Here is a 25090-nt window from a genome sequence, read left to right on the forward strand (position 1 = left end):
CTCCCCCTGGAATTTCCACACCCTGCTCCTGGCTTGCCCAGGAAAAGGAAACAGGGAACAGGAGACACCCCTGGGAGTGGAGAGGTAAGGAAGGGAAGCAGCTGCCCAGGCTGGAGAGGATAAGGCCCTTCTTCCCTGGCCTCGGGCGATGCCCCTGAGCTCAGGGCCCGGGCACTGCCCCAGCCCCCAGCACAGCGCGCGCCCTACTTAGAGCAGATGTGCCCCCTAAGCGGCCCAGCCCCCTGCTCCTCCCCTCCAGATGTTCACCCTTTTCCTCACCGCCGGGTTTCAGCAAAACCCAGTAGAAAATGCCTTTTGTATCGGACGCCCAAGGGCTCCTGAGGCAGGGGGGTGAGTCCTGAGGGTGGAGGCGCCACTTGTGTCCCCAGCTCGGGGCATTGCACCGCCCGGGAAACAATGCCCACCGCGCCAAGGCGAGGCAGGACTTCTCGGCGAGGGCACTTCCTGCCCGGCCTCCCCCACGGGGGTAGAAGGGTCCAGCCGTCCTGCCCCCCAGTCCGAGGCGGCCCCACAAGTTGCCCGAGAGCGGCGTGGCGTGCCCTCCCGCGTTCAGCGCGCCCCAGCGCCGGCTCCCGCTTTGTCCCCGCGCCCTCCGGGGCGCATCCCGGGGCGGCGGCGCGAGGAGGCCGGGCCGGGCGGCGGCGGCGGCGGCGGCGGGCTCACCTCTCATTGTCCGCGGCGGAGGCGGCGGCAGCGGCGGTGGCGCTCCGGAACCCCGGCAGGATGTGGCGGAAGCTGTGGTTGCGGTCCAGCTTGGGCTGGCTCTTGGTGCGCTTGATGGAGCCCTTGAGGCGGCGGCTGAGGAAGCCCTGCGCGCGGGGCGACAAGAAGGGGAAGGGGAGGCGGGGTTAGCGCGGCGACGGCGCCGGGCCCGGGACCCGCGCGGGACCCGCGCCCCGGCTCGGGCGGCCGCGCGGCCGACGGCGGGCGCGGGCTCGGGCTCGGCCCCAGCAGCTCGCGGCCCGCGCCGCCCGCCTGCCGACCGAGCGCCGACGGCCCGGCCCGCGCAGCGCGGCCCAGCCCACCCCGCGCCGCCCGCCCGGCCGGCCGGCCCAGCCCAGCCCGGCCCAGCCCAGCCCGCCACGTCGCCCCCGCCCCCTAAGCCGCTGTTGCCATGGCGACGCCGGGCCGAGCCGCGCCGGCCGCGGCCGAGGCTGCCCGAGCCCCCCGGGCCTGGGGGCTGGGGGCGCGAGGGGGCGGGGCTGCGGAGGGGCGGGGACCCCCGGGGGCTCCGGCGGCCGCGGCCCCCTCCTCCCCCCTCCGCTCAACCGGGAACGAGGTCACACCCCCCACCCACCTTGAGAAACCCACGCCCCCCGCGCCGCCCGAGACCGACAAAGCGCCTCCCTGCGCCCGCGGCGCTGGTGTTCGCAGCCGCGGTTACCCAGACCTGCGAAGCTAAGGCTCTGAGAGGAGGCGGTGACCCTCCAGGGGCGGGCGGCTACCCTGGCCACCTGGACCCCTAACCTGGGTGCCTCTCCTTTCGAAGACGACCGACACTGGCCCTCCGGGTGGAGCCCCTTGCCTGGAGCCCTGGTGTCCCAGAAGGGGAGACCACCCCGAGTGCGGGGTCCCTAGTGCCTAGCTCAGGGAGGGCGGAGGGGCTGAGGACTTGCCGAGGATCCCCATTGCTTGCTTCCAGATCTGCATGGAGCCAGGTCCCGGGGAAGTAGGGGCTTAGTTAGAGGGACAGGTGCCTGGCCCCACTCATGACCCACGTGGGAAGGGGTCTGCTCCCGGGAGGAGCTTGGCAGACCTCAGCTGGTGGAGGGCATTCAGACCATTCACCCATCTACCAGGCTGCCCTGGACTCAGGGCAAGGCTTAATCCCAGCCCCAGCGCCAAGAGCTCCTAGCCCGATGGTGGAGACAGTTCAATGAAGTCTCAAGGGGCCACAGCCTGGGGTGTTCTCAACTTGGAACACACAGGAAAACTGGGGGGGGGGGGGGTCCCTGAGGGAGAATTTGTCTGAGAGGGTTCTGGGAAATCACCACCTGCGCCTCACTTCCAGGATATTAACTTATTTTGAAATTAGTGTTGTACACAACCTGAACATCACATTTTATCCATCACACAATAGAGGGTAGGCTTGGGGGCCCTCTCTGGTCCAGGGGAAAAGCAGACATTTGCTATAGGTCATGCCTCTTGCTGGATCTGTCCCTCTATGGCCCCAGCACCCCAGACATGACAAGGCCAAACATTGGCTGTACGCATCATCTCGTCACCCACACAAACAGAAAAACATTATCCCTTTCGGCAAATGAAGAAACCTTACTGAGAGGTAAAATGACTCTCCCACGGGCACACAGCTTCCAGGCCTGCCTAAAGCACGGCTGTTTTCACAGGACCCCCTCTTCTGCCCACTCTCTTCGAGCTTTCCCTTTTCCTTTCTCCCCTTACGTTTTCCTGCCACTCAATCTCTCACATCCATGGGAGACCTATCCCTGTGGCTACCTGTCAGAATTCTGCACATCCTACAAGGCCAAAGTGAAATGCTACCTCATCCAGAAGGCTTCCCAGGGTGTGGAGTCCAAATGCCTCTCACCTCTGCAGCTCAGGAGTATCCATGAAGGTGCTCTAACCAGCTGCAGTTCACCAGGTATCTCTTAGATGTTAGCTGCAGGAGAGGCCCTCTTCCAGAGGGGTGACCACTGGGCAATGCCCGATGCAGAGGAACCACAAATGGTGGCAGATGAGGGGACAGTAGATCCTCTGGGAGACACAGCATGAAGGCAGGAACCCAAACCTTCACACAAGCTCTGGATTCTCCAAACCTTGGCCTCTTGCCAGGTATGGGGGGAGGGAAGATGCACCTGGCTAACTTGGACGGGCTCTTCTCTAACAGGTGTTGTTGTCAAGCAAGTTCCCCCAATGGGCTTGTACTTTTTCTGGTTTTTTATTTTTTACACTGATGGAAATTTCACAATTTTTACACTCATGCGGCACAAAGAACCACAAAGCATGTTTTACAATTTATGTAGCTCATTATGTAGCAATATTGACAGCTTTATCCTAATTTTTAGCTAAAAAATTTTTTTCTCCCTCCTAGGAGGTTGAGTGAGACATGTGTCACTTCCTCCCCCCACCTCTCCTCTGACAAGCAGCCTCCAAACTGACCATGACCTTAGGGACTCAAACTCTCTGTAACAGTCACTCATTCACCATTTATCGAAGCCTACTATGTGCTAGACACGGTGACCAAGATGGTCATGAACACTAGTTGGTGAGCAATATATAGATTAAGAGGCCAGAGAGTTCAGAGCATGGGTAGAGTGATTCTTCAGAACGGGAGGACCCCCATTCACTCCCACCACACCATACATGTCCACCCTTGTGTCCCCCAGACAACCCAGCTCAGGTCCCTGCATATGGGAGATTTAAATGTTCATCATCCCAAAAGCAGACTCCAATCCAAACGAATGCATTACGAGGGTGAATGAGGCCCCAAGGTCACAAAGCAAGGTTAGTCCAAGACCCTGGACTCCAGTTCCCTGCTCTGCCCAGCCTCACCTCTTTGTGGGGTGGAGGGCCAAGGGTAGCTCCTCACTCAGTCCTGGACAAAGGGAGACGAGCCCTTTCTCTTGTCCCTTCATGGGCATGTCCTAAGACATGATTTTTGGAGTCTTAAGACATTTTCCTGAGCTTGGGAAGACAGACTGACTGGTCTTCAAGTCAGAAAATCCTGTTCTAGACCCAAGTCAATCTTTAGCAAGGGGTAGTGGGCAAATCATGTTCCTTCTTTAAGTTAAACATGTTCTAGGATGTTTAATAGCAGAACCCATTGAGAGCTGAGAGCTAGAGGCAGGCAAACAGGGCTCAACTCAGGCTCCACAGATCCCCTGGCCCGGGGATGGCCAGCAAGGCGCCTCGCTTCTGTGTGAAATAGGTGGGAGCTGCAGTGAGAACAAAGTAGGACAGATGAAGCTCTGGACCCCTTTCCACACACCCAGGGCCTAACTTTACCCCACGTTCTCTAGGAGGCCAATCCTACATAAGCCGGCCGTGCTGATCACACCCCTTGGGCTAGCACAAGTCCTCTCCCACCACTTGTGTTCAAATCTTAATTCCGATAAGCTGGGGGCAAATTACTAGACCTCTCTGAGCCTCAGTGTCCCTATCTATAAAATGAACTAATGATGATATCTATAGGTTGGGAAGAATAAATGAGGTAAGAGATCACCAGTAAAATGGTAAGTATTAAGCAACTAAACATAGTAGTTCCAGCTTTATTATTATTATTACTGATGTTGCCTCTAGTACGATTTTTCAACCTTTTTCATCTCATGGCACACATAAACTAATTACTAAAATTCTGCAGCACACAGGTTGAGAATCGCTCTTCTAGTATGTGACCACCACAGGTGGAAGTCTGTCTGGGCAATCTGAAGAGCTTGAAGGTGGCTGGCAGCCTGGTGTCGTGCCTAGTGAATGAATGAACATGCTTACAAAATGATGCTGGAGCCACCGGCTGTCATCCGGTTTGGTAGTTTTGAACTCTTTTAAACAAACGCTGATTTTTTTTAAAGCAACCTCACCATGACTCTGGAGGTACAAAGTGCTGGGGCGGGCTGCTCAGGTGGAGGCCTCAGCTTGCACTCACTAGAACAGGGACTGAGGTCTCAAGCTCAGCGAGCAGCCTGCGCCATCCCTGGGAACCGAGCCTGCTCCCTCCCCAGCTGGGGCGCTCTGCCTCCACTGACACAGCGGTGTCACTGCACTTAGGTCAACTCAGGCCCCGTGGGCTTTAGCACAAGGCTGCTGCCTGGTGCCACCCCACCCCACTCAGCCCATTCCTGGTGGTTGGGTGCTGACAGCCATGTAGCCTCTGCCCTTGTCTGTGACAGCCCACTGCCCATTCAGAAGTCCTCCCATCCGGCTGATCCACAGGACCCCTGGGCTTCCATCCATGTCACTGACCAAAGTGCAGGGCAGTCCTGAGTGGAGGACAGATGCCTGTGGGGTCTCCGGCTGGAAGGACCCCAGTTCTCAGCAGCTCCACCACCCCTGTTCCAGCCGCTACGCCACTATCCTGGCGTTGGGCCCACAACCCTGCTCCTTCTCCAGGATGTTCTGAGACTTTCTCAAGGGCCTTTCAAAATTCCAGACACACGATTTCTTCACTCACCCATTTCAATCAATTCCAAGCGATGATGATGATGATGATGATGATGATGATAAATTACCAGTTATTGTGCTCCTGTTCTGCCAAGTTGCTCTGCCCCCGACAGTCACTGCACACGTCCCAAGGAGGGACCAATGCCTCTTCCTGGGACTCCTAGGGATGCTGTGTGCCTCAGAATTCAGAATGTATCAGGTTTTCAAGTGGGTAAATGGAGGCTCAGAGACGTTAAGCCACTTGCCGAGGGGCAGAACTGATGGGCAGTAGAGCTGGGAGTGTAACCAGGAGAGTTCTAACCCATGGTGTGGGCAGGGTGGGGACCCCCCCACACACATGCACATGTACACACACACACACGTGTGCACACACACAAGTCAAAGGCCAGAAGGGGAGCAGACAGCTCAGCCCATCGTCCCCACACTCGGCTCCAGGCACTGTGCTGGGCCTCTGGATGGGAGGAAAAGTGCTCTCTCACTGAAGGCCTGGGACGCACCGGCGAGGACCTGGAGGCTCCGGGAGGGGAAGCCTTGCCCAGTCCCAACCTCACGTGTGCCTCACTCCCCAACCAGGAGGCAGCACCTAGGGGTTTGCATTCCAGCACCACCACTCGGGCGCCTGGGAGCTGCATGTCACCACAGGTCTCTGGGCCACTTTCTCACCTGAGTGTAAAGCATCAAGCACCAGGTGTGGCTTATAGTAGGTGCTCTGTCTATGAAGGGTGAGTTCCTTCCCCCAACTCTACCATCTCCTTGGTCCTGCATCCTCAATCCTGCCTTCTTCACCTGCTCCCCTTTTAACAAAGGGACCCTGGGTTGCTGCAAATGGGTAGGTGGGCCTGCCCTGCCCAATGAGGCAGCGCTCAAGATGGAGGCAGCACCTTTCCTCATGAGACCTCCCTCTGCCCAGGCCCAGCTCCTCCTCCCAGGGCCAATTCTAAGGCTGGCACCCGACAGAGATCGTGTCTCTCAGTATCCTTCTGGGGCTTTGCGCAAATGCCAACAGCACACCTAAATAAACAGGAAGAGAAGGGGAAGATCCCATCCAGATATCACCCCAAGAGAGGAGATCTGCAGGGCATACAAGCTGGCAGGCAGACTGGACACCTTGGCAGGCTGGTAGGGACACCTCACCCCACCTGGGCACAGGCTCCGGGAAGGGGCTGGGAACAGTGAGGAGTCTGCTACCACAGTCAGAGGGTGAGAGCCAGGAGGGTTCATGGGGACAGGCCAATGCCCACATGGTACAGACAAGGCACCCGAGGCCCAGAGGGCAGGCAACCTACCCAGAGTCACCATGGCAGGGTCCCGTCTCTTCACCCAGTACCCCACACTTCGAGAACCTCCCAGGCTCCCTGGGTTTCCTCTTTCCAGGCCTCAGTCTTCCCATCTGTACTATGAGGGCTGGGTTGGGCGATCACCCAGCTCCTTTCCAGCGCTGATAACTGATGATCCTGTAAAGCTAGAGCAGCTGCCTTCCACAGCTGGGCTCTCCCACCCCACACGAATAGTACCAGCGAATTCTCGGGCTTCAAGGAGCACTTCAGATGCTCGATTCCTCAACCCTCCTTCCTGTTCCTGGGACTCTGCCCTCTCCCAGGCACCAGGCCTCCTGGGCTCCTCCCTTGGGAGGTATGCATCATCAAAGAGAGTCCCAGATGGGGAATGACTCACTAAGGGTGGAATGTCCGCCACTGTGACAGGTGAAACAGGGACCACAAGTTAAGCCTGGGTTAAGTTGGTGCCTCTGGTCACCTACTCACAGACCATCCTATGCCCATAGAACCTTCCCTAACCCGTTGCCAGTGCTCTTCTGAATGTAAGACCTCCGCACTCCTCCTTACCCAGAGAAGGTAGACTACCTGGGTCACACAGAAAACCAACCCATGGGCCATGAGAGCTGGGAGGGGAGGTGGGGCCTGACACTCAAGGAGCGTCCCTGAATTAAAATATTACCTGGATAATCACACCTAAACATGTTCACATGGAGAAATATGCAGGGCCAGAAACACACACAAGTTCAAGGACATGCATGCATACAAAGGCACTTGGGGGGGATGCCCAGCAAAGAAAATACATGTGCAAACAAGTCTCCCCACCACCAGCCACATAAACGCACGTGCACACTGACCAACACACACATACACAATCATAAAACACAGATAAGCAGACAAATACAAGTTCACAAACATACACATATACTCAGCTGTCTCCTTAATGGCAGGGCCTCTCTCTATGCCCCTTTCTGAAGATAACCTGACCCTGAAAGCTTGTCCTCACAGCCCCTGAATGTGGGAGTCTTACGGAGTCTCTCGGAGTCTTGCGGTCTGGCTGGTCGTTCAGGAGGGCCCCACTCTCATCCAGAGCCAGGGACCCCTGCCCCAAACATTTCTCCTCTGCCATCATCACACCTCAAATGCCAGTATTTGACACACCTCTTTAGGTGCCAGGGTTACCTCAATCTCTAGGAATCCCAGGTAAAATCCAAAGGCCTGTGCTCCTCCCACCCCAAGGAACACGGTAGCAGAGGGTTCCACTACTTGCGGCTTTGGGCGTAGGCCCGTGACCTAGCTGACGGAGCCTGTTTCCTCTTCTGTAGAGTGAGGACAAGAGTAGCCCGCACAGGTTGCTATAAAGAGTTTCTGAGATCAATGCATGTAAAGAATTTAGACCATTTCCCGGCACACAGTAAATGTTAGCTACTATCATCATCACTGTCATTGTCATTGTTTTTTTTTGTTTTTTTTATTGCTTGGACTTTAATCACCAGGAGCCAGCCAGCCATTAGTCAGAAGGAAACCAGAGGGCAGGAGTTTACAGAAACCATCTTTAAGACTCACATCTCCTTTAACAAGGAAGGGTGCTGCCCTCCTTTCATTCTCCAAGGGCAACTAGAAGAATCCTTTAAAAAACAGATCGGATCCACCACTGACCAGCTCCCCAGGGCTCCTGGGATGAAGGCCTAGCTCCTTGGTGAGGCCCCTAAGGTCCCTCATGACCCGCTCCTGTGCTCCAGCTCCCCTGGCTTCAACGGAACTTTTGAAATTGCCAGGTTCTCCTGTCACAGGGCCTTGGCACAGGCTGTTCCCACTGCCTGGAACAGAGGCCCCCTTTGCCCAGAGGGCCCGGCACTCTTTACATTTCTCTTTACAACTTCTCCTCAGGGGCCTCCCCAGTGTGCTCAGATTAGGCCAGGTCTCCTTACAAGCTTATCACAGCAGTAATTATACATCTATTTGTTCAATGTCTCCCTCCCCCACAGGATGGTGAGGGCCACGGCAGCCAGGGTCCCCAGTGCTGAGCACCTGGCAGGTATTCCATAAATACTTCCTGAATGAATTAACAAATATTCATGATGTAAAAGAGAAAGGAGAAAGGCAGAGAATGTGATCTAGGAGGGACTCCACTTGGGGTCAATCTTGGTGGGCTTGTCAAGATTATTTAGGGCGGAGCAGCCACACACAGGCATCTGGGCAGAAGCACAACACAAGCCCTGGTGAGGACAGCAGTGAGTCTGGCTGCCTCAGAGGCCCCTGCAGCGATTACAGGTTCCTCTGACCTCCAAGTGACACACCTGAGCCCAGGCTTATAACAGGCGGAACCCCTGCCCCAGTGCAGAGGATGTCCAGGTAAAGGGGGCCCCTAAGGAACCCTGAGAGTCTAGAGGAGGTGGGAGGAGGGCCCAGTTGGGAAACGACTGGGGATGTGAAGGTAGGAGGGGCAAATAAGGACATGGGAGATGCCCTCCTGGTGCCTGCCAGTGCCCAGGACTGGGTGGCATCAGTGAACAAAAATCAGACACACATTCCTGAGGTCTCAGGCAGGGACATGATAGCCCAGGGAGCCAGGGACTGACTCACTGCTCTGTAAATCTTCCACAGCCTTAGCATAATAAGGCCATCCCAGAGGTCTGGGTGGCCACAGACACTCCATCAGCTCTTTAAGACCTCGGCCAGCTCTGACCTCTCAGTGGGGAGTCCAGCTCCATCAGGGAGCCTCACCCCTGCAGCAGGATCTGTACTTTCTCCTCCTGCCTCCCTCCAGGCCCCGTCACTAAGGTCCCCATACCAGGGCAGTCTTCCCAGGGTGACTCACTGATTTCGGCACTTATTCCCCATCAAAACCTGTGCTCTGAGCACTCTATAGGAGTGAACGCTCTCAGCGGAGGCCACCCCACAGTGACAAAAAAAGGCATGCTCAGAGGCAGGAAATCTGGGGTCAGCTCTGTTAATTAATAATAATAAAGCCTATTCCAAGATGCTAAGAGAAAGCCAGATGTATTTATGAAGCCCTCTCTAAGCTTCAGGCACTGTATTAAAGCTTTATGTGACTTCCTCATTTAATTCTCACAACCCAATATGCAGATCAGAGAATGGAGGCTAAGAGAGGTCAAGCAACTTTCACAGGGCCACACAGCCAGCAAGTGGCAGAGCTGGATTCAACCCAGGTGGTTTGCACCAGAGCCCAAGCTCTTCTATAATTCCATTACTGCACTATGAGGCTCTGCACAAGCATGTTAGCCTCTCTGACTCAGTTTCCCCATCTGTACAATGAGGGAATTTGTTTAGTTGATCTCTAAATCATTTCCAGCTTGGACATGACATCTTTCCCCTCCCTGGTGACCCATCTGGTGACAATACATGGGAAAGACCTGGAGACAACAGCTTGCCAGAGGAAAGGCACTGATAGTGGGACTTGAGCTCTGTGCTGGGCCCTAAGGAGTGTCTGTTGGGTCAGATGGCCCCGTCCTGCCCTCCCAGGCACCCAACTAGTCCAGGGGTAGCCCCAGAGCAGCAAGGCAGGGACAAAGTGTAATCCTGTTTCTCCCCACACTGACAGCCATCAGGAGCACCAGGATCCCAGGGTGCTCCAGTGCCGGGAACCTGTAAACACTAGTGGGAGGGAGAGGCGAGAGGCGGGCAGCAGCGGCCCCATAAATCCACCTGAGTGAGCAGTGCTTTTAAAGGCCCTTTTCACTACAGGATACAAAACGCACTGTTTTGGGAGAGGATTTTATAGGCTGTTTCTGCTCCTGGATGATTTACCATCTGCAAGCCAGGCTCACCTGGGAGCCCCGCTCTGCGGGATCCCGGGAGCCCCCTGGTGAAGTAACGGTCAATTTCAAGGCAAGGGCTGGTGTCCTTGCTGGCTATGCCACCAGATGGTGGTCTGGGTGACTTGTCCTGACCTCTCCTCCCAAGGCACAAGGAGTGGGGCTCTCAGAAGCGAGGAGATGGATGCTCGCCTCCCCTGTCCTCACCCTGCGCTCGCCTATTCATTCACGCACTCACACACCCTCATTCCACAAGCCCTCAGGGTGCCCTGCCCCAGTGGCCCGGGTGCAGGTACGGCAGAAACAGCTGCCCTTGAGAAAGCCACCGGGTCTGGTGATGGTTAAGTCACAGCATCCTTGGTCTAGAGCCTGGGGGAGGGGAAGCCTGCTGGAGTCCAGGGGGAGCATGGAGGAGGGAAGGAGCTGTCGCAGCAGAGAAATGGGGGGGAATTGTGGGCATCAGGGCCAGCTGTACAAAGGCACGAAGTTTAGGACAGGCAGGGGCACCTCAGATGTGGCTGGGGAACTGAATCCCACCCCTGGGAGCCGTCTCAGGGGCTGGAACAGGGCAGTAAAAATTCTGGCTCATCTTAGGCATTCTTTAAGCTATTCCACAGGAAAAGTTACTCATCCCAATGTGGGATCTTGTGTCGGAAAGAGATGTCATCACTGCCACCTCAAGAAGGCTTGGGAAGCAATCCCCACTAGAAGACTCAGATATCATTATGTCTGCAATCCAACCCAAGTGTCACTTGATGTGACAGAGACAATCACTTTATTTTCATACCATGGGGGTGGGGAATGAAGGCATCTGAGCTAGCCCCTTACACCCAATCTCTTGGGCCCCCATGGAAGAGGGAAGGGCCTACAAGGGCCACAGGGTGGGGTGAAGAGGGGAGCAGTTCCTTCCTACCCCAGGGTGTCCACCCTGCACAGACACCATCCGACCAATGGGGGCCAGGCCAGCTGGAGGCAGGGGCAGGACAAGATGAGGCAGGGAGATGGGGAGACGCAGGTTCAAATGCCAGCTCTGTCCCTGATTGGCTGTGTGACCTCAGACAATGCACTTCCCTTCTCTGGGCCTTGGTATTCTCACCTATGAAATAGAGAGAAAAACAATGCTGGCTGGCAGAGACTGGGCTCCACACTGTGGACCAGGCTCTGCGAGACCTTCAAACCCAAGCTCACACCGAGTGACCTTGAGGAAGTTCTTCACTTTCTGTCTGCCTTGATTTTGCCACCTGAGAAAAGTGGGATGTGTGTTCTTTGCCTCTTGGGTTGTAAGGACTAAATGAGATGATGCTTGGACAGTGCTCAGCACAGGGCCTAGTGGACTGTGCAAAATGGGCCCCCCATTGTACAAACAGGAGGGAGGCTGGTAGAGTTGGTTCCATCCCAGGTAAGCCAGGCTTCAAGGCCAAGCTCTGACCACCATGCCGACTCTCCCAGGACACCTGCCCTCCTTCCTGTCAAAGCAGGGCTGAGGATGGGACAGGGCACCCGCAAACCTTCGAAGGACCACCACGATGAGTGTCTAATTGGCCAGCCTGGCGACCACAGTGCAGCAGCACTGCCAGGCAGCGGGCACACTGGCCTGCCTCAGCCTGTGCCCCTCCTCCTGCTGGAAAGCTGCCTGGGCTCCAGACCTTGTCCCCTCCAGTGTTCCTGATGCAGGTCCCCTGTCAGAGGTCCCCAGCTATCTGGTCAACCCAGGCTCAGTCAGCTCAGCCACCAGTGCAAGCTGTTCCCTCCATGCAGCGGTGGGCTTGGGGTTTGTTTAGCTCAGCCGGCCCCCTGTGGCCCTGGGGTGGGGGGCCCAAGATGGAGGGGGGCCCACAAACCCCTAGGATTTCAACTCTCCTCTGGAAGTAGCCACCCAGGCGTCCGCTTGCTGCACTCTGCTGCCCCCAATTGGTGGGAAATGGCCCTGCACAGACACGGGCTCCCTACATCTGTATTCACACCTAGGAGCTTGATCTCTGGCCCTTTAGTCTCTGCAATACCTCTCCGCTTCCTGGGGCAAGAGTTGAGCCCTAAAAGGTCTGTCAGGGGCAATGTTGTTTGGGGGCAGAAAATGAGGGGTGCAGAAGGAAGAATCTGAGGCTCAGGGGATGTGTGGGGTGCAGGTGAGCCCCACCCAACAGAAAGGGGAACAGAGTGTGAACACTGGCTGAATGCCTCCCTTGTGCCAGGCACTGAGCCCTCAGTCACCTTGTGAGTCAGGTGCACCTCCCCGGATGAGGCAGAAGATTCCAGGGTTCCTCGAAGTGGGTTCTTCCCTCTACCCCTGCCCTCGGGGACCTCTACAAAGGGCATTCTAAGCTCAGGTGCTGGAGGGCAGGGATGGGCTCCTGAGAACCTGCTTGAGAAACAGTTTGCTTGTTCCCCCATCCCTCATCACCCACCCCAGTCCTGGTCTCTGCCCACTGAAGGAGCTCCAGACTCTCCCAACCTAGTCACGTATGCTGCTCTGAAGAACATAATGCACTCCAGGTCTCTTCTGGTCAGCTTGGCCCATCTCACCTCCTTCTCTGGGGACTCCATACTCCTGTTAATACAGCCTCTGATCCCTTTTGCTCTGGGTGCTGCAGTGAGTCTCCCACTCCAGCCACATCCCTCACATTTCAGACCCCAAATTGCTCCCAGTTCCTGTTATCACTTGCTCAGGCTGTTTCCCACCCCCTAGTCTTTGCAGGGGCTGTCCTGGCTGCCTGGAGTGTCCTTTCCCCTCACCTTCCTGGAAATTACTTCATCAAGCCCCAGGTGACCCCTCAGTATTTTTGCAAGTAGCAACTATGTGTTAATTCTCTTTGTGTCAGTATCTTACAAAGGTCCCAACACACAGTTGATGCTCATTAAAAATTTATTAAAAGAAAAAAGGAAGGCAGAGAAAGCAGGAAGGAAAACTAGTTCCCACTGCAGGAAAGGGGGCCTCTCTTTGTGGAAGGTAGACACAAAATGATAGTAATTTTCTTTTGGAGTTTGAACAGTTTAGTAACAATTAGGGTCCGTGATAGGCAGAGGGGGAGGGGCACTGAGGGCATGGGGCCTGCTGTCTCTGCCCACCCTCTCATCTGGGGTACACTGGCAGGACACTGGGTTAGGAGACTCCAGCTCATGCAGCTCAATTGAACATGAAAGAAAAAAAGGAAGGCAGAGAAAAGAGCGAGGAAAATTAGCTCACACCCAGGGGACACTGGGCTCACGGCGATTCCTGGTACTGTGAGGAGGAAACTGGGTTCTCATTAATAAGACCCCAATCCAGGGGCCAGCACTACTGCCTGGTCAGGCACAGCCAGCCACGGCTGCAAGGTGGACATCCCTCCCCTGGTGTGTGGGTCACAACATAGATGTGTCCCATGTAAACGTGCACTTGAGATGGGCCAGAACAGCCTGGAGTGGTGGAGGGAGCCCCGGCAGGTATTCCGGGCAAACCTCCCCTCTCTGAGCCTCAGTATCCCCATATGTGCAGTGACAGAGCTGGCTCATCTAATCAGTGGGCTTGACCAGCTTTTCTGTCCCCCACCCCAATGCCCAATGGGGTAACTCTAGCTAAGAAGGGGCACTAATGGGGACAGAGAGGCAGACCCTGTAAGGAGCAGAGAATGCCACTCTCCTGCCCGTCAAGTCACTCTTCCTCCTGGCAGTCTCCAGCCCAAACTGTGAGTCCAGCTATAGCTGGTGCTGGAATCCAGTGGCCAGGAGGTGGCAGTATGCTGATGAGTGGGAGGGAGCTAGCAGGGGCCTCCAAGAGCAGTGGGACCCACAAATGTCCCTTCCCTTAAGCCTCCTCCCCCAGGAAACATGATGGAGGCAGGAAGAAGGGCTCAGCTGCAGGGAAGAGAGGGCAAGAAGGAGCACAACCTTAGGATGGGGAACGGGGAATGGAGAGATCTAGGCTCATTTCCAGGCCCTGCCACAGATGGGCTGTGTGACCTCGGGAAAGGACCCTCCCCTCTCTGAGCCTCAGTCCCTCCTCAGTACAGGGGAGGGCTGGACCAGATAATTTCCAATAGCCTTTCCACAATGGTGTTGAAGGGGGTCACCCACAGGTCTGCAGTTTGTGTTCATTACCTGTTTCTGGGTGTGAGAGAAAGATGGACAGCGGAGGCGTGGGGAGGGTGCAGGGAGGCTGCAGGAGTGGGCAGAGGGGTGAGCAGCTGGAGAAACCCAAAGTCCACCTCTCAGAGATCTGCTGGCTCCACTCTTGCCCGTCATCTCCTGTGGCTCCTGTGTCCTATAGGAAACTCCAAAGGCTTTAGTCCAAAGGCTTCACCGACCCACTTTCCTCTCTAGGCTCCTCTCCTTCATGCCTCCAACTCAGCCAACGTTCTAATCACACGGGGCCAGTGGCTTCTTCCTGTTCAGTTAGAGCTCCCTCTAACTGGACTACTTCTCTCCCTTTGTTCCTGACAAACTCCTACACATCCCTCAAAGCCCAGCCCCAAAGATCCCTCCTCCAGGAATTCTTTCCTACCCCAACTGCCCCTTATTCCGGGTTCTCACAGCATCCCAGGCACACCTCTATCACAGCTTCAGAACCACCTAGGGTGCAACAATTGAGCATCCAGTAAAAGTGGGTGGTTGAAAGGAAACAAGACTCACTTCTAGAAGCATTTGCAATCAACCTGGTACTGAGTTTATCTGCAGCTTCCGCCAGCCCCCTGAGCCTTCCCCTCCCTGACACTTCTCCATCTTGAAAAAAATAGCCGTGAGACCTAATTTCAGCTAAACCTTCAAACACGACTCTCCACTTTCAACTTCCCGAGAAGGAATCAATTGGCTGTCAGGTTTCCCAGAGCCTCTGCCACCTCCCACACCCTGGCCCTGTCAGCTCTCCTCAAGGTCACTGGGAGGGGTGGGGGCAGAGGAAGGAGGAAGGACCCAGCCTGCACCTCGGAAGTGTAGGTCTGGGGAAGGCAGCGGGCTGAGGGGACTCTGGAGGAGACCTGTAACAGTCACCATCTCCTCACCCCACCCCCAAATCAAACCATGAATTCCTCTAACATGGGGTGGCAGGTAAGAGGGGACAGCACCCTGGGCCTCGGGAAGGGAGGTGGGCACATGCAGAGCCCCTGGACCCAGTTGACAGCCTGTGCAGACCCGGGGCCCCCAGCTTGCTGCCTGCCTTCCTTTCCTCCCTCTGTCCCTTCCTCCCTTCCAGGGTTCCCTACTAGGGCGGGGAAGACAGATCTCGGTTTGAATCTCGACCTCACCATCTCTTTGGAGCCTGAGAGCTGAAGGCCAGAGATGGGTAGGAGGTCCCTTTAGTCACCTGCTCCCAGCTCACTTCTCTATCCTAGCCTCATCCAGACCCCCATAGCTCTCAGGGCACAAGCACCACACCGGCCTGCTAGCACCATGTAGTCCTGGGGGACCACTCCCCCAAACCCCAACTCTACCTGTAGGTAGGAGGAAGTTACACCAGGTGGGCAAAAGGTTCCATATCTTGCCCAAGTCACAGCTGATATGAGGCTCAGCCCAGGTCTGCTGACTCTACAGCTCATTCTCTTTGTTACTGCACCAAAGCATTTAAGTGCTTACTGTATGCCCATACCACATGTTGCCTTACAAAGCCCACTCCCCTCCTGATACAGAAGAGTAAACTGAGGCTCTCCCAGCATCCCATGGTCCCCAAGAGGTGGAGGTAGAACCAGCACGGATCCTCTGATGTCCGGTGGGGCGGCTGCGGTCCTAGACTGACGCACCAAAGGGGTAAGGGCCGTCTGTAGGAGCGCTAACAGCCCAGACTCAGAAGTGCCCCCAGCTGGGTGGCGACCTCGGACAACCGAGCCCCTCAGTTTTCATGGAAGAGGTGAATAGAATGAGTCCTACAGACCCCAAAACATTGATTCTCCATTAAACTACATGGTTGCAAAGGGACATATGTTCCTGTGAGAGGTAACCCAGGTTTGAAATGGCAGTGAAGACAGCAGTTATTGAGGTATGTCCTGTGTTGTCTCCCCTGACTCCCCCAGGCAACACCATGTCCCTTGGGTTTCCCGGGGGCTGCACAGAGCAGCAGTCAGCCAGGCCCAAGGGAGCTAGTGTGAGCTCTGGCTGAGGGGGAGAGGGTGTCCTTCAAGTCCTGCAAAGGGTCAAGGTCTGTTCTCAAGGTCCAGGCCAGGAGCACCTCTGACCTTCCCACCAAAACACCTGCCCTCTGCTCTCCACCCTGACCCTCCCCAGATCGTCACTATTCTGGAGCCACAAAGGAAAACACCATCAGATTACAGTGATGGATGTCATCTATTAAGCACCTATCAAGGGTCAAACCTAGGCCGATGCGAAGGTCCAGCATGGTCCTTTGAGGAAGGCATCCCATACTTCACCAACAAGGACAGGAGGCTCAGTGACTAATGAGGTCACACAGGTCACTGAAGAGCTGGGATTTGAACCCAGATCCCCACCTCTGATCTTTTCAGCCCCCCTCCCCCAGTTCTAAGCACCAGCTCAGGACAGAAACTCGACTCACACCCATTTCCTAATTGCTGCACATAGGAAAGGACCACAGTGCACAGAGAAGAACACAAAACATAAATGTCCAACAGTCCTGACATCCATGCCAGGCCATGTGAGTCAGGAGGTGCGTGACACTGGACAAACGACTTCACCTCTCTGAGCCTTAGTTCCCTCATCTGTGCAAAAGGGATACTAATAGCACCTCCTCTCAGGGGTGGTGCAAGAAGTGGCTAAACGAGGACCGAGCACAGTTGGCATCATGCAGACCCTGACTGGACAGGCAAGACCAGGAGTCCCGGGGCCTGGCAGTTCAGAGGGCTGGCGCTGGCTCTGATCCACAGGTGGTTTCCACGCCAGGAAACAGAGCAAAGACGCCACCACAGGAAAAAAGCCAAGCCTAGCTGGCAATTAAAGAGCTGCAAATTATAGCAACTTCAAGGTGTGATGACACACCTATCAGAGCAGGAACTGGGTAAGGGAACTGGGTAAAAGGCGATGCTGATAGGGTACTAGGAGGCTGTGGGGACAACAGGTTCTCTTCACAGCCAGAGGAGGTACACGTTCGTGCTCTGGGGTCAGAGAGACCTGGGTCTAAATCTTGGCTCCACCATTAGTAGCTGGTGCTTGGGTGATTTCACCTCTCTGAGCCTCAGTTTTCCCATCTGTAAAATGGGATGATCAAAGTATCAGCTGCAGGGTTGTCTGGAGGATTCAAAGAGATCGTATATGTAAGACCCTGAGCACAGAGCAGGTGGCTATGTTATTATTAGTCACTGGTTCCCTAAGGCCCCCTGAAGGCTCAGCCCCAGCTGTCCTGGCTCCAGGGGTCCAGAGAAGGTAAGACCTGGCCTCTATTCCAGTTGACTCCAGGCAGGGTCATCCAGGTGCCAGCTTCCTGGCCCTGCCGGCAGGATGGAGACCATCTCCCAGGGGTCCAGCCACACCCCGAGAAGGGACCTTGAGTCCTCTCTCAGCTCAGGCTTCCATTTCCTCCTTTACTTCCCTCCTAATGGCCGATCCAGAGGTTGGGGCTCAGAACCACTTCTTGGGGGAGCTTGTTAAAATGCAGATATCTAGGCCCTGCCCCTGCCCCACTGCACTGAAATCTTGAGGGTGCCCAAGAATCTCTTTGAAAGCATTTAATGGCATACAGCCAAGAAGAAGCATCAGAGGCCCTCAGAGAAGCCCCAACCCCTGAGCCTGGCACTCAAAGGCTCCACCTGACCCAGACTCGGCCCAGCTTTCCAGCCTCACCTCCCACCTGTCCTCCAGACCCTCCAACTCCAATCCCACCAAGTATTTCACCAGCCTACAAACAGGTCAGTTTCTAGTGTGCCTCCATGCTTTTGCAACTGATATTCCCCCTACCCGGAATTCCCCCTCATCCTCCCTGTCTATCCAATTTCTAGTGCCCCTTTAAGACCCAGCTCAAAAGTCAGCTCCCAGGGGAAACCCGACGCACCAGGAACAGCTAGCAACTCCTAGCTCACCTGAACCCCCATATCACAGTGTATAGTGACAGCCGGGCCTGTGCCCTCTCTGTTCCCTCTAACCAAAAGCCTCTTTCCCCTGCTCCCCATAGGGCTGGCCCCTCATCCCTTGGGCTTCAGCCCTGACCACACCACTTCAAGGAAGCCCTCCTGGTTTTCTCCTGCATATCATATAGCTCCAGCATGAACTCATAAGGTCAGGGGCTTTATCCACCTGGTGCTGTCCTGGCCAGCTCCTCCCACTCAGCCCCAGTCCCAAGAACAGTGCCTGGCATACAGCAGGCACGCCATAAAAATTGTTGAATGAATGAATGGATGAACAAATGATCAAAAATCCATCTCCTCTACAGACTGTGAGCTCCCAGGGGAAGAAAATGTGTCTACCCCTCCGTGTCTCTGGTGACTGGCAGAGTACTGGACAGGGGACATATAGTAACATACTAAATGGGGGAACAAGGGGACACAAAACTGCCTATGTGTGTGCAGCAAGACCAGTGGGGACACAGAGGGGCATGGAGAGTCAGATATTAAGGCTCACTATGTTTTGTTTCTGTAAAGTTGTTTAGATATGTGCTAGTGGGACCACTAAAATCAATAGCTAAAATATATATACTGTGTTCTGTTGATTTTAATACACCATCAATTTTAAGATACACCATTATTTTATGTGCCACCAAGAAAAACCACAGCAATTAAATTATGACACATCATAGACTGTAACACAAAAGATGTTAAAATGTGGAAACAAAAATTGTGCATCTCCAGAGTCGGAAAAGTGTGGTGTGTGTGGTGAGTGTGTGCACGCATGAGGGCGCATTTATCTGACCTAACACTAGCCTCTCTCTTCCTAGCTCAGGTCTGGGCCCCTCAGCCTGCAGGGCTGTCTGTCCTCCACCTGTCCCCTCCCTCATAGGATGGGACCCCCATGTGGCCCCAGGCGGGACTGAGCCACAGAGAGGGGAGCAGCTGAGTGATCGGATACCTAGAACAAGGGAGGCTGGATGCGCTCCCGGTCCATGAGGCTCCAGGAAGGGGGGCTGTGGGGTCACAGAGATGCACCCCAGGCCAGGTGGCGATGGTGACGCAGAGATAGTTACCGTGACCCGGAACGGTGTAGCGGCTGAGGGCTCCATGCTGGGGTTCTTCTCCGAAAGGCTGCCGGGCAGGCTGCGCCGGGAGCCTGGCCTTTCTTGGGGCGACTCTGTCAACAGAGGGAGAGAGACGGTGAGCATGGACAACGGAGCCCACTCAGGCAGGCCTTCCTGTCATCCCATCCTGGCCAGGCCCACAGGTCCTCTTAAAATAGTACAGCTGCTGTAGAAAACAGTTTGGCAGTTCCCCCCAAAATTAAAGACAGAATTATCACATAACCCAGTAATTCTACTCCTAAATATATACCCCAAAGAATTGAAAACAGAGACACAGACAAGTACTTGTATGCAAATGTTCATAGCAGCCAAAAGGTAGAAGCGATCCAAGTGTCCATCAACAGACGAATGGACAGACACAGCCGTGTGCCCACACAGTGGCATGCTACTCTCTCGTAAAAAGGAATGCAAGTTCTGATACACGCCGCAATTTGGATGAACCTTGAAAACATGCTGAGTGACGTGATCCAGACACAAAAAGACAATTATTTTGAGTCCATTTATATGAAATGCCTAGAATAGGCAAATTCATGGAGATAAAAAGTAGGCTAGAGGTTACCAGGGGCTGGGGACAGGGGATGGAGTGGAGGAGGTGGGGTAATAAGGAGTTGTCACTTCATGGATACAGAGTTTCTGTTTGTAGTGATGGAAAAGATTTAGAAAAAGACAGTGCAGGTGGCTGCACAACATTGTAAATACACTTAATGCCACCGATTTTACACTTAAAATGATTTAAATGGCAAATTTTATGTAATATATATTTAGCATAATTTTTTAAAAGGTCTCACAAAACTCGCACTTCAAGCCATACATCTTGAGACATAATGAGCTCCCTGTTACTGCAGGCATACAAGAACTCCCTTCAAACATGAGAATCTGTGATCTCTGGCTTCCAATTCAGACCTTCTTCTCCAGCGGCTGTTAACCTGAGAAGTTCAAGAGCCTGGCAGGTTATGAAATCAAGGGTAGAAGCCAGCTGCTCAGCTCCAGCTGGTTATTTCAGCCTAGCAATCAGGGGCCCAGCGCAGCTAGAGCTTCCCCCACCCAGTTGAAGAGAAGTTGGAAATCTGGGGTTTTTAAAAAAATATATGAAATATTCTGGTTTTTTAAATGGTGACAGCTCATTCAAAACTTTTAGCCATGGCCTGAGCATGCCTGTTCAGAACCTCCCAAGTCAGTACAACCTGGCCGCTTTCCTCCCTGGTTCCCCCACACAACGCTTGGCACTGGCTGCCTCTTTTCACTGCTCCAGGGGTGGGCCCCACAAAGGACTCCCTTCCTGCTCCTTCCAGCCTGACCCATCCTGCAGCCTTGGAGGGGACCTCTGGTAACCCCCTCTGTCCCCAACTCTCGGCCCACTTCTGGCTCCTATAGCAATGTGGCCAAGCACAAGTCTCTCCTATCACTTTGCAGAGAGAGAGAGCCAGAGACCTCCACTTGACTCCAGAACTCCTAACACCCACGCCTCAGCTGGCTGCACTTCCTTGGCCCCAGCGCCCTGCGTGGAGCCTGCTGTCTGGCAGGTGCTTGGGAAAGACCTGTTGACTCAAAAGGAAGAAAAAGAGCAGGGCGGAGGTTTCCCTGGTGCACGTGAACACAAAGATGCAGTCAGAGATGCATTCGTAGCAAACGCACTCACACACTCATATCCACGCAGAAGCTCCGTGTACCGGCTCAGAGCCCCCTCCCCCCAGGTATACGCCCATGTGTGGACGGTGCACATACACAGGACAGGTGACGAGGAGCAGCTTTCCCAGAGGCAGAATGGGCCATTGCGGGCAATGGCCGCACTTTCCCGTCCATTCCCTCCTTGCTGCCAACTGGATGCGAGGCCTCAGAAGCGTGGGAGGAGAGAACTGAGCCCCTCACCCCAACAGGACAGGCTCCAGCTGAGCTCTGGCAATGGCCAAGCAGACAAAGCCACCTTGGGCCTAGGGGACATGGGCTGCGGGCAGGGGCAGGTTCAGGCCCAGGGCACCAGCAGGCAGGCCTGGGACAGGGGTTGATGCCAGGTCTGGATGTGGACTCACCGCCTGGTGACTGCGTCTCTTGTGTGCTCCCTGTTTAGACCCTCCCTTATGCCTCCTCCAGGATTCCCGCTAGTCTCATTTTAGGGAACACCCACTGTTCCTGGTGTTTCCCTAGGAAATCTCTTCCTACACACAAGTCTGCCTTTACCTCTCCTCCACCCCCAGCACCCTACGTTGGCCACCTCCATAAGCACTGTGTCCTACCCATGTGTGAAGCACTGTGCTGAGCTTCCAGAAGGCTCCCGGGAGTGACCCTCCTTCTGCCCACACACACACACTCACACACCTGGCCACACTACCCTCCTTCCACCAACACACACACACACACACACACACACACACTCAAGGCCTCACGGCCCCATCCTGGGCAGGCAGGTCATCATGGCTCTAGCCAAGAGACACAAGGAGTCACCTGGTAGGACGCAGGGAGCCCAGCAAGGCCGCCTCTCCTCTGAGACCAAGTTCGATGTTCCCCACAACCAGCGCAGAGCACCGCCTCCGCTTCCTGGCTTCTCAGAGGTGGCCTGGTCCCACCACCCATCCTACCGATGAGGAAGCTGAGACCAGAGGAGAGGAACTTGTCCATGAGCCCCTAACCCAACAGGTCTACAGCAAGGATCGTCTCGGGTGCTCCCAAAAAGGCCTTAAACTTCCATTCAGAAGCCCTGGCTGCACCCATCTACATCAAAAGGTAGAAAGGCTGCGAGGCCACAGGGCAGGACAGGATAGCCGGGGCAGGACCTGCACTCCAGAGCAAACGGAAGGAGCGTCCTGGTCCCTTTCCAGGTGGCTTCCACTTGGCTCCAGCTCCCTTCTCCACCCTGCCTTCTGCTCCAGGGGGCTGCTGACCTGTGTAGACCACACCAACCCAGCTTCATGGGGTCTGTTTAGCCAATGGGAAACCCTGGCGGGAGATCAGAGGACGCAGGAGAGTTGCCTGGGCTGGCTGCCTCCCTCCACTGATGTCCCAGCTACTATCAATGACCCGTCTCCTGGGCCCTCCCTTCCCTTAGGCCTCAGTGCATCAGCCCTGCTGTCCCTAGCTCTGGGGTCCTGCACTCCTCTTCACGGTTCCCCACACCCGCCCACGCCTCAAATCATCCTAGTGTAAGTGCCATCTGCTTCCTGCTGGACCCCCACTGATCCGCCAGGCGACATCTCAGCGGCTGAGAAGCAACCAGTCCCCACTCGTGCAGCTAACAGAGCCTCCTCTCCGTCTGGACGGGAAACCAGGCCCGGAGAGAAGCTGTGACACGGTCCCACTGAACATTAGAGGCAGAGCCTGGGTGCAGCCAGGCTCTCTCCCAACCCGACACCCCAAAGAGCTTCCCTAAGCCTGCTACAAGCTCTAACCACAAAGTTCGTAATCATAACCTCAGGGGTCCCTGGGTTCTGGGCCAGCATTTCCCTACCTTTTATTCATTACCTTTCCTCCTAAGGAGTCTTTTTAGAGATATTTTCCTAGTTTTCCCCCCATAAAATTTTATTTATTTATTTATTTGGTGATATAAATATCCTCACCAGAGGATATTTTTTCCTTTGATTTTTTTTTTTTTTTAGAGGGAATGGAAGGGAGGGAGAGAGAGTGGGGAAAAGAGAGAGAACCCGATGTAGAGACACATCAATTGGTTGCCTCCTGCAACTGGGTTCGGGGATCGAACCTGCAACCCAGGTATATACCCTTGACCGAGAACCAACCCCGCAACCCTTGGTACGAGGGCCAATGCTCCAACCACTGAGAAACACTGGCCAGGGCTCCCCCCATAAAAATTTAATACCACATACACAGTAAGTCTCTTTCATGCATTGTACACATATTGGGCTTTATACAGAAACGGAGTGAGATTTTTGTCACACGCACCCCCCTCCAAGAACCAATTTTTTGCCCCCTCGGGGTCAATATTGCCCCCACTGAGAATTCAAGTTCTAGACCCTTTCAAATAGTCTCCACATGACAACTTGACAGCTATAGTTAGCTCCGTTTTCCAGATGAGGAAACTGAGGTTCTGCGAGTCAAGTGACTTCCTCTAAAAATCCTCCAGTAGGAAGTAAGAGTATATGCTGAAATCCCCTTAAACTGACTCCCCAAACCCACATTTCGGCCTCAGAGAAGGCTGAGGGTGCCTGGAGCCAGGAGTGGGGGAGAAGCCCAAGGCTGGACTGGGAGGCAGGATTCAACCCTGACACTGCTATGTGACTCCAGGCCAGTCCCTTTCTGTCTCTGAGCTCTCGATTTCTCAGCAATGCAGCGAGTCAGGGAGTGAGAGCAGTGACCATCTCTATTCCTCACTACCAAATCAAAAACAAAACCTTCTTTATTTTACACTGGCAAAGAAGACAGAAAGTTGACCCGAGTCCTAACTCTGCCTCCAGGGATTTAGCCCAAGTCCTTGAAAAAACACAGTTGGCTTTGGCCTTTGATTCAGCAATATGTCTTTTCTAATTTGGGGAAGCAGACACAGAGAGGCTTGGGCCTCATGCCCCTGAGGTCTAAGCAACACAGATGGTACAACATGAAGGTGGCATCCCCAGGGACAGAGCCCAGGAAGGGAGAACCGCCGACCTCCTACTCTTCCTGAGACACCAGAGCATAGGTCGAGGAGTCTGCCCTCAGCTCAGACTCACTATGTGACCTCCACCTGACCTCCCAGGCTTCAGTCTGCAAAATCAGGCCACAGAACCAGCTGATCCTGGACCCCGTTTCCACGATAAGGTCAAAGGAGTCTCCGTTGTACCCCGAAGGCCAAGCTGCCTTCCTATTCTTGGAAACCACAGCCAGAGAAATGCATTTTAACCTTCATGTGTTTGCAAAAAATAAATAAAATAAAATCCGTTTCATTCAAATGCTGCTGGCTTGGTTGCCATGGATACCACCTAATCATGAAGGATGACTGTTACTTGTTCCCATGGAAACATGGAGGCCTGAGGAACATCCTATAATTTCAGACAAGACACCAAATTTTAGTTGTCAGGTTGCAATGCCCAGATCTTACTGCTTAAACACAGGTAGAAGCAGCAGCTTCTAAGACTGGAGTCAGGAGAAAAGCCAGCACAAGGATAGAAAGAAGAGGTGCACGTGTGTGCCGGGCCTCAACAGTGGTCAGGAAAATGCAAATTAATACGACCAGGTACCACTGCACACCTTCTAGACAGGCAAAAATGAAAAAGAACACTGACCCCAAATGTAGACAGGAATGTAGGACAATCTTTCATCATTGGTGGCAAAGTGAAAAGAGTTTGGAGAACAATTAGATGACAGCTAGTTGAAACGGACACACACACCGACTCTGGAACCAGAAATTTCCCTCCTACATGTGCAGTCTAGAAAACGGCTTCATCCTTGCACATGGAGATCTGCACAAAGATGTCTACTGCAGTACTGTTCATAGTAGCAATGTGTTGGAAGTAACCAAAATGTTACTTCCCCAATAGGGGAATGGATGACTGCACCTTGGGGCAATCACTCGGAGGAATACTATACAGCAAGGAAGAGGGAACTCCAGGGGACACTGTTCAGAACTGCAACGGAACACCGGCGCTACAAAGGACCCCATTCTATAAGATCAACATGCATAAAACTCAGAAATATGAGGCTGAATGAAAAAAGTAAGTTTCAAAAGGAAGCAGTGCAATTCAATTATATACTTTTTTTTATAAGAATGTTCATGGCAGCTTTATTTGTAATAGCCCCAAACTGAAAACAACTAAAATGTCCTTCAATAGGTGAGTGGTTAAACAAACTGTGGTACATCCATCATGTGTGAGGCAGAA

The 25090-nt window shown here is 54.3% G+C and overlaps 2 protein-coding genes across 9 annotated transcripts in view; both read right to left on the minus strand.

Moving 5' to 3' along the window:
* ZFP37 (ZFP37 zinc finger protein) overlaps window positions 1-25090 on the minus strand; it is a 308781-nt gene that overhangs the window by 160288 nt on the left and 123403 nt on the right. The gene's annotated exons all lie outside the window — the stretch shown is intronic.
* The window catches only part of DAB2IP (DAB2 interacting protein), a 179898-nt gene that overhangs the window by 81493 nt on the left and 73315 nt on the right, over window positions 1-25090 (minus strand). For all 8 annotated transcript variants that reach the window (XM_081150597.1, XM_081150595.1, XM_081150596.1 and 5 more), the window contains exons 2-3: window positions 19239-19342; window positions 685-830 (exon numbers count right to left, since the gene is read on the minus strand). In XM_081150597.1, coding sequence (XP_081006723.1) covers window positions 685-830; window positions 19239-19342 — 250 coding nt within the window. The remainder of the gene's footprint in view (window positions 1-684; window positions 831-19238; window positions 19343-25090) is intronic.

Source organism: Miniopterus schreibersii (genome assembly GCF_964146895.1).
Source record: "Miniopterus schreibersii genome assembly, chromosome: 11".
Classification (NCBI taxonomy): Eukaryota; Metazoa; Chordata; class Mammalia; order Chiroptera; family Miniopteridae; genus Miniopterus; species Miniopterus schreibersii.